The sequence below is a fragment of the Ananas comosus genome, linkage group 1 (assembly GCF_001540865.1).
Source record: "Ananas comosus cultivar F153 linkage group 1, ASM154086v1, whole genome shotgun sequence".
NCBI classification, from domain to species: domain Eukaryota; kingdom Viridiplantae; phylum Streptophyta; class Magnoliopsida; order Poales; family Bromeliaceae; genus Ananas; species Ananas comosus.
In genome coordinates, this window is record NC_033621.1 from 11098306 (window position 1) to 11108376 (window position 10071).

General features: G+C 33.0%; 1 protein-coding gene across 1 annotated transcript; it reads right to left on the bottom strand.

Annotated features, from left to right (window-relative positions):
- On the bottom strand, positions 1096-9657 carry LOC109706610 (homeotic protein knotted-1-like). Its single transcript, XM_020227557.1, has 5 exons — positions 9126-9657; positions 6971-7114; positions 6707-6842; positions 3990-4216; positions 1096-1777 (listed from the first exon to the last, which is right to left on the bottom strand). Exons 1-5 carry the CDS (start codon positions 9393-9395, stop codon positions 1562-1564), a joined length of 993 nt encoding a protein of 330 aa, XP_020083146.1. The 5' UTR covers positions 9396-9657; the 3' UTR covers positions 1096-1561.

Here is a 10071-nt window from a genome sequence, read left to right on the forward strand (position 1 = left end):
TTTTTTTTTTCTCGCCTTTTTTTTTTTCATAATATATTGACTTTGGTCTAGGCTGGCTAGAAGTCAATTACTTTATTTTAGAGAGTGAGATTCAACTGAAGGCAAAATTATGAGCCAAATAATAAAAGTGAATATTTAATTACAGTCAAAAATAACTTCACCCTTAATTCTCCACTTTTGGCAAAACGAACACACCTGCTCCTAAAGAAAAATTCTAAAATGCATTCGTTATATTAATGACGTGACATCTCCAATCAATCAAATAAATTCTTTTGCATTTACCTATCACATCACGATTATAAAAATAATATTTTTATTATACTTTTTTTCAAAAGAAAAGATGTGATAGACTTGTTATTGCAGATGTGATACAAGTATAACACAGTAGACTTCCTCCCTTCCAAATTAACTTTCATAATTGCTTTAATGCAGTCATCATAATAAAATTTGTTAGCTGCGCCAAGTTCATCTACATGTCCTCACTCCTTGAATCCATCATATCCCCCAACAATTATCCACCTGAATTATAATTTTAATTCAGCGTTCTGATTTTTAAATATTTCCAACGTAAAAAACATTGAAACTCAATAGCTGAGATGATTAAAATATGAAAAAAGATTAGCTCTACATTGCATGAACGTATAGATGCACCGGTGTAGATTAGTATATGGTGTTGTAGTGTATAACCACAGTAACAACATTTACGCACCATGCGTAGATAATAATTTAAAGAGTTTTAAGTCTCTAACATCAAAGCTTACAAGTTGGACGTAAATAAAATTAACTTGACCAAAACTAAGTTCAAGAACTAGCCATGCATTTTACACCAAAACAAAAACAATTTAACGAGTTACATATATGGAGTGATATACATGCAATTAATGGCCACATCTAACGTAGAATTTAAACCATGCAAACTACATTATAAATATACTCAAACAACTCATCAGCTGAAAAGCTGATGAACCTCACACACCATTGAAAAAGACCAATCACTTAGCCCATAACACACTCCTATTTAATCTCGCGCTTACGCGGGCATATATACATGCAACTAGTACATATATATCTCATACTTGTTTCCCACAATCATCATATAGAAGCTAATATTTACAGATCAATTACTGATTCGTAATCGACAAAGCTTTAAAATATGATAAGTAGTACCTATAATATATTCACTACTTTTGGAGCAGCATAATCAATATATAAGATAAAGTTGCTCTGCACCTATCAAAAATTGTCGCTATATCTGAATATCAGCGCCTTCATCGATTGATCGTATACCCAGTTTGTTTCCAAGACACAGTAGTTTCTTAAATATGTAGTCAAAAAGCACAACCTGGGACACTAGATAGTCTCAGTCCATTAACAATATGGTGTTAGCAACTATCTAAGTATCTAAAGCTTATGCAAGTATACAAATAAACTATATGAAAAGCTTAGTGAGAACATCAAAACGGCACGCTATATGGAACTGAAATACACTTAACACCATAACATAAAGACCCAAAAGTAGAATTACATGACCTCGAAAAGCCATGCAACGGTATGTAGAGCTTCAGCGCTTCTTGGTCACATCTATCGCCTGCGCGTTGCTCATGAAATGGCCGTGCATGTAGAATTCCGCTTGCAGGTGGTAATTATTACCGTCCCACGCGATGAACTGCATCTCCTCCAACGGCTTCCAATGGCGCTTCCTCTGATTAATAAACCAGTTGTTGATCTGCTTCTGATCGAGGCCGGTCGACTGCGCTAGAGCCGCCTTCTCCATTTCCTGTTAAATCTTATATGATGAGGTGTGAGTAACCAAGCAATATTCGTGCAAATGAGAGAGCCCATGAAATAGAGGATGTGATGTTAAAGAATCAGGTTTGTAATTCCAAGCCAAGAGGTGGAGATCAAGGGCCAAAGGATGCCTCACAAGAAAACTAGGGAGTCGTATGGGAACTAGAGCATATCAAGAGTTGGGTAGTTTAAAGGTTATAACTTAAAAAAACAAAATTAACCTTCGGAACTGGTTTGAATCTGCATGTAGTTACAACTGCAGTGCAGTTACAATTACATGTAGATTCAAATCCGTTATTTTGTTTGATATATTTAAATCCAATTGTTACAGTTGAAACTATGCGAGGAGGCTCAATTGCAGCAGTTTGAGGAACTTTTAACAAAATATAACCATACCTCTAATCACCTTTTAAGCAACAAATATTTTTCTAAATTCTACATTAAAGGTAATTTTACCACCACTTATATAAAGTGATGAATTTTTGAAAATGGACTTCTTAACTGCAAAAAACCAAACAAATAATTTATAGTTACAACGTTTTCTACTACATCCAACCAAACAAAATGCATATAGCTGTAAATATTGTATTTTCAATTGCATACATATCTAAACTATACTGCATTTCTAATTACATCCAACCAAACGGCCTCTTTGCACACGGTAGATTTTTTTTTTTTTTTTGTATAGAATGCACAAGTTATTGTCCACATTACTAGAAATCTCAGTAATCTCATTACTACAAATAAAATTTCTCTTGATCTTTCAATTCCTAGAAATCTTATACAACACGATTCAAACGCTCCCGTATTCAAATGGTGAGTCGGCCCTCTAAGATTTCATCATAAGACCTCTTACTGTGGAAACATACCACATGAAGCAACCGATTTCACCAAGATCTGAAGATCCCGAGATTCATAGGTGCATCTCTAACCACACTAGATTATGTTCAGCACTTCCCGCCACTTAATGTGTAGTTAACCTTCAAAATGTATATCTTTTCAAGAGGTATATGCCTACTACAACATGTACTTTTGTTTGTGCATTATAGGGTGGAAATGGTCAGGATAAACTCCGATCAAACCCGACACCGGATTCTATAGGATGCGAATATGGTCGTCAAACTTTCGCATTCGACACATATCCGTATCCGGAAAAGAAAAAAAGGATGCGGATATGATTTTTTACAAAATCTGACCGTATTCGACCGTTTTCACCTCTAAGAGATAAAGGGACGTTAATATATATTGTATACGGGAAAAGTCATTTTTCTATTGTGTTTTTCATTTATTTTACTATGAATTTTAAATATAGGTATACGAAGTTTGAACACGAATGTGAACCTTCAACTGCATTGTATATTTTATTTGTGCTATTTTTAGTTCATATTTATATATGCATATTAGTATATATTATTATCCGAATAATATCTAAATACAAATCCGACTTATATCTGAATCCGAATCCGTTTTAAAAGGATAGGATAATGAAAATTTAGCATCGGACATATATTCGCATCCGAAAAAAAATATGGATGCGAGTATGATTTTGTCAAAAATTCGACTGTATTCGATTGTTTTCACCCCTAGTGCTATATGTTAATATTGCTGCAGTTAGTGGAGAATAGGGGTGGCAATCCAGCTTGCTGTTTGCGAGCCGGCTCGTGTTTGGCTCGAAATGAGCTCGATATTGAATCGCTCGTTTAGTAAACGAGTCGAACACGAGCTGAATTTTTCAGAGGTCAGCTCGCTTGTATTCGGCTTGATAACAGCTCGAATACATATATTTTATATTTATATAATTTATTTAATTTATATTTATATATATAAATAAATAATTATATATATATAATATATTTTTATTATTTATAGCAAAATAAAAATATATAGGCGAGCTCAATTATAAAAAGACTCATTTATATGTAAAGTTTTAACTATTAAATTAAAGTCTAATGGATAAGATTTTATAAATTTATTTTTTATATATATTCGATCTAATCCTTTTAACTTATTATTCGTTGGTCAGCTCGTGAGCCGGCTCATGAACACGAGCTGAATTTTTTAGCTCGATACTTTAACGAGCCAGCTTGTGTTCGGTTCGTTTATTAAACGAGCCGAACACGAGCCCGCTCTAGCTCGCTCGTGTTCAGCTCGTTTACACCCCTAGGGGAGAAGTAGGTGGAGAATGAAAATGCGGCACGTACAGAAGGATATGGCCATGTGGAGTGAATCTCCCACCAAGTTAGGAGCTTCTGGCGAGCTTCTTTCGGAAGCTTCCCTTTCTTCTTCTTCTTCGACAGCTCCTGCCGAAGGCTACTCAAGTACCCGCCGTACTTCTTAAGAAGATGGCTTCTTAGCTCTCTATCTTCGGCACGCGGGTCGATCTCAGGAGCTCCCGTATCAATGCTGTTGCTTCTTTCTTCACCATCATCTTCAGAAGACAAATAGAAAGATAGTTAATTTGATAGGACAAAGCATGCATGGATTTAGAGCAGCCCAGTAATTTAAGTGCTTCGGCTTTGAAGCCTAAGGGTATACGGGCATAGATAGATTTGTCGGATTGTTGGTCCTATCCATTAATCCAAAAAACTCGAGCCGTTAAAAATACACAACCAGTTCATCTAAAGTGTACAGACACAACGCTCACGGATTTCGACTGTGACTTAGTCCAACCAGCCTAACGCCACTTTAAACATGACTCGGCTTAACCTAGCCTCACACAATTTTGAACGTGACTCAGCTTAATCTAGCCTCTCGCCATAGCATTTTATCTCACTTTCTCACGCAATGAAAGATTTCCAAAGAAAAGTTGAAGCAGTATAGCTTTTGGACAAAACCAAGGGCTCTTTCTAACCCAAATTGTTTGAACTCTAATAGATACATTTAATTTCTAGACGCAGAGATCAATATCAATACCCTTGCTTATAAACTCAAGTATCTCCAACGATCAAAGCAATCATGCAATAGTATACATGCTAGTTCTCTTAGCATCTTCGATCCATTTTGCAGTCATTTAATATGATTCATACGAAGATTATAGATTCAACAATATTTTATTTACAAAAAAAAATTTAAAATGGTAGATTTTAGTGGCTCAGATCATCGAAACATGAGATTCATTGTTATTTAATTGGCAATACTAAAGTACAATGCAGCAATTTCTTAGTATTTAATTTTTGAGTAGGTGAGGCTACATATATATAAAAAAGAAATCAGCTTTTCCCAGTTTAAATTAATGAGCAAGCTATATTAAAGGGACATTTTAGTAACCTAGTCTTTTTTAAAAACTTTATTTTAAAATTAGATATGTAAAAATTTTATTTGTAAATATAGTCTCCGTTGTATTTGTAAGTGATAAAAACGGTAAATGGTTCACGGCATTCATCAAATTTTTTTATGAAGAGAGAAAGCGGTGAGTGATTAGCCGATTTTAAAAAGAATATACAAAGAAAGAATGAGAGAGAATGAAAGGAAAAAAATAATAAAAGCGGTAAATGATTCACCGCATTTAAAATAACTTTTAGTTTTAAGTAGAGTTATGAAAGCGGTGAATGATTCACTGCATTTATAAATCTATTTTTATAATTATTTTTTTTCAGAAGACTATTTTTATAATTATAAATATTGATAGGATTATATATAAAAAAAATTCATATTAAAGTCTAAATTAATGGAGCACTTTCTTAGTCTTTTGCAGTTGAAGGCTACATAAAAAACTAATGAGCCTTTGCCACGTTAAATAAGCTAGCTAAATCCATTTCATTTTTTCAGTAAAGGCCAAATAAAAAAAAATTTAATCATCTACAAAATCAACCACTCAAAGTGCATTAACAAAAAGGAGGTTGGTCTCAACTCTCAAATCTCAACTTTTGGATATTGTTAGATATATTTCGAATTCTTGAACCATATGGTTTCGTAACTCTACTCTATTTTGGTCAACTCATTAAGTTAAAGTTTGAATTATACCTAGTCTTATTGAGATTCTTCCAGTTTTATTGAATTTTAGTTACTAATATAAATATATTCTTTATTTTTTTAATTTGGTGTGACAGATGAGATAGAGTAGAGGAGTATTTTGGGAGGATTTTGTGAGAAAGGCATTCTTTTGTATTCCATTAATTTTAGTTATAATTAAAGTCTTCGTGCCGTCTTCACCCGTAGGCATAGGCTAATGACCGACTCACGTAAATATTTGTGTATTTTATTTTTTTCTCTCTTTTTCGATTCTCTTTTGGTATTTTCACATCCGACAAACTAAATCTTTTTTGCTTTTATTGTAAGAGATATAAATATTTAAACCACTATTCTCTAATAGCTAAAGATTTTGGAGAACAATAACTGTATTATATTAATTATTAAACTAGATATTAGAGCATGAGGTCCTGAATTTAAATTTCATCAGATTTCTAGTCTCATTTTATTTCCTCCCATTTAAATTAAACCTATGTCTTGGTATATAAAAAGTCTCAATCTCAAACATAAAAAAAAAAACATTGAATATATATATTAAAAACATAATTTTTTAATAGATTAAACTTTTGAAAAACAATAATTGTACTGCATTATTGAACTTCAACTAATTAAGAGATTGAGCTCACACCTCATAAATAAAAAAATGGATGGGAATGGTTGTTGTAAAGCAAAAAAAACGCAGATAAGACAATTATTTACTAAAAATTAGTACATATTGTAAATGGCCTGATGTAACATCACATGCATTGATCTATCACAGCTTGAAAAAGACCTCTTCCACTTTCTAGAACACTTAAATTCGCAGTACCATCATATTATGAACCTCAATAAGATTATTAGTCGATAATAATGCAGTAATAAAATGCGAACAAGAGCAACTACAAATAGTGCAGTAGAATGCATGTATATATATATATATATATATATATGGTATAATGTGTTAAGTTACCTGCGGAGAATGAGCGAACGGGTTCATCGGTGAGTGAGTTGAGCTGTGACTCGGCCCTTCTTAGGAACTCAGTTGCCTCGTTGAGTGGTCTGGTGAACTCTTCCTTATAGTTCACAAGCAGTTGGTAATACGCCTCCTATATACATTCATATATATATATATATATATATATATATCACAATCCCAAAACACACTTTACAATCACTACTATATATGTAATGAGACATTATAAATAGGTTTCATTAGTTAATTAATTGCGTGCACCATGAATTGATCAAGCTCTGGGTCTACGGGCGGCGGCGGCGACGGGGGTGGCGCATCTGGATGGCTCAGCATAGCCCAATGCCTCGCCGCAACATCTCCGGCAGCGGCCGTGAGCTGCTCCACCGCTTCTGGCGGACAACCCACCTGTGATCACATTAATATATATAATACATATTATTGCGAGAAAATTAACTCTACATGCAATAAACTATGCATCTAGTATTTATGTAGTGATGATAGGATTTTTATTTTTTATTTTTTACATTTAGTCTCCTCAAAAATTCTTTTTTCACAAATGGTCTCTGCAAGATTATAATTGCAGGAACGATCCTCTTCTTGTCCACGTAAGCGCCACACCGAACAGAAAGGGCTAGAGAGATATTGTAAGTTGAACACAGTAATTTGTTTACCGTATTCTACAACACGGCAATCGAATTACCGTATATATGATCTCTTTGCTAAGCCACATAGATTTTTGTCAATGTTTTCAAATTTTTGAGTCAAAGAGAACACGTAAGAGAATTTAATTACCGTATTATACAACATAGAGTCTACTATATAGCAGTCACAACACATCATCTATATCTAGCCAATCACATCTCTCATTTTAAGAGAAAAGTATAATACAAATATTTTTCTAAAAATTATGATAGAATAGGTGAATTCCAGAGAAGCAATTTAATTGGTCGGGGACACAGCATCAGTAATATGACTACTGTATTCTAGACTTTTTCCCTCTATACAGCGTGGCACTCGTAGCATGCATGGCACTCGCATGGATTAAGAAGAGACAATATCTACAATTATAATTGAGTAATGTTATTTATACACCCCAAAAAAACTTGTACATTGTTCATCCTAATAATTCAATGAATGAGAATTTTTTTAACATGTCAATTTGTCATACGATATGACTAGTAAAATAATCTCATGCATTGAATGGATAGGTGTAGGGTGTATGAGTAGCGTTTCCCATGCAGTAAACACATACATAAACTTCAATAAAAGAAAATCTAATTTTACTACCTGATTTAAGAAGAAAAATAATTCTATTGAACTTATTAATTTTGTTAAAAAAATATATATACATATATTTATAGAATATTTTATCAAACAAAATAAATACTTTGTTATGTTACAAATTAAATACCCTGTCAAAAAGAAGCTATATATGCCATTATTTCTGATCGGAAACACCTGAGTCAAAAATACCATAACCTTCATTTTATAGCAGATCAAATATCTAATTCAAACTACAACAAAGTTAAAGTTCCTTTTTCTTTTTCTTTTTTTTGGTGAGAAAAAAAAAACAAAAAGTTTACCTTTATTTTTTTTTTAGTATAAACGGCCCGGAGGATCGAAATAGACATTCCCCCCAAAAATAGAATAAGTAAAACAATATAGAACTTGTAAAAGAGCTCAAAAGTAGATTAATTACTGCCCCACCATAATTCATATACATATATAATACTATACAATAATAGAATAAAATATACATAAGTATAATATGAACAAGGCTAGCTAGGTACTATATATATATATATATATAGTATCTATAATACGAAGCACACCGATATTATAGTCTCGTTTTCGATCATAAGTTGTTCAAATTAACAATCTGTACCGCTAAATATGATTTAGGGTACTACATGAAGTTTTTAGGAATAAAATTTTAATTTTTTTCTATATCGTTTGCTTAATAACTAAATTATGTTTAAACAGTAAAATTTGAACAATTTTTAAAATTTGAGAAAAAAAAACTTTTGCATTCAAGATCAAGGATTCTGATCTTGATCTAGATAGTTTAAAGTATTTTTTATCAAAATTTGAATAAATTTAGATTCTTCTACACCGTTAAACTACATACTTGCTATTATAGGTAGTCATTAAAAATTGATAATTTTAAAATGGTTTGATCATAAAATATACCATGTCGAAAAAATATAAAATTCTATTCTTATAAACTTAAAATACCTTAAATCAGTTTTAACGGAACGGATCGTTGATTTGAACACTCTAAGATTGAAATTAAAACTATAGTAGAGATATAGTAGCTGGACTCAGTATAATATAACAATAAACAATAACAAGAGCAGCAGCAACAAGTAATAACAAGGGAGGAGGAGGAGGAGGAGGAGGGAGGTGTTGTACGTGCCTTTTTGCAATCTAAGTACGCAGCAACGAGATTTGTATACTGGGGGTGGGAGATGATCCTGGCCTTGAGAGAATCGCCATTAATGGAGGATTGAGACAAGTGCTTGGTGCTTTGGTGGTTGAGGAAGGGGTGGGCATAGAGAGAGGAGGAGTGACTGGTAGTAATAGTAGGGGAGGGTGGTGCAACTAACACAAGTGAACTTGTTATACATGTGTTTGATGATCTTGGGTGCAGGCCTTCTCCTCTAACTTGGTAAAGTTGCTCATCCATTTTATGTTACAAGAGATTTGTGGGTTAATAAAGGTAGGGTTTTGGGAAAGGGAAAGAGGAGAAGAGGAGTAGAAGATGAAGAAGAAGATGAAGATGAGTGGGAAGTGTAATAATTCATTGTTGTTGTTGTTGTTGTTGTTGTTGTTGTTGTTGATGATGATGATGATGATGATGTTAATGATGGAGTTGGTGAGAGAAGGAAAGATGAGATGAGACTATAGCAATTCTATACCACTAAAATCAACAAAAAGGAAACCACACCCGAAATCTACTTATCACACTTGTCACACTTACACGATATTATTAATAATAAGTCAATCATATTTTTTTCGCTCAGAAAAACAACAATAGAATTATTTTCTATAATCATGATAGGATAAATAAATTCAAAAAATTTATTTAATTAGTTGGGAATACCACGTCATTAATTTAACTGATACATTCTAAAATTTTTCATCTCAGGAAGAGAGAGAGAGAGAGAGAGAAAGGGAGGAGAAAGTAGGGATGTTGGTGGATACAGATATTCAAAATTTTATCTGAATTCGAATCCGGACGGAGTGATTTTATCCGATGCTAAATGGATGGAATTTTGGATATGAATATCAGGATGAAAACCCGACAGATTTAGATTCAGATACGAATTTTGATTGTACTGACTCGAACCCGATCCAAACTC

Excerpts from the sequence above, each read along its gene's own strand:
- LOC109706610 (XM_020227557.1), bottom strand. The coding sequence starts at position 9,395 with ATGGATGAGCAACTTTACCAAGTTAGAGGAGAAGGCCTGCACCCAAGA. Across the intron at positions 7,115-9,125 it reads CGTACTTAGATTGCAAAAAG|GTGGGTTGTCCGCCAGAAGC; the intron begins GCACGTACAACA and ends ATGTGATCACAG. Across the intron at positions 1,778-3,989 it reads CCACATGGCCATATCCTTCT|GAAATGGAGAAGGCGGCTCT; the intron begins GTACGTGCCGCA and ends AAGATTTAACAG.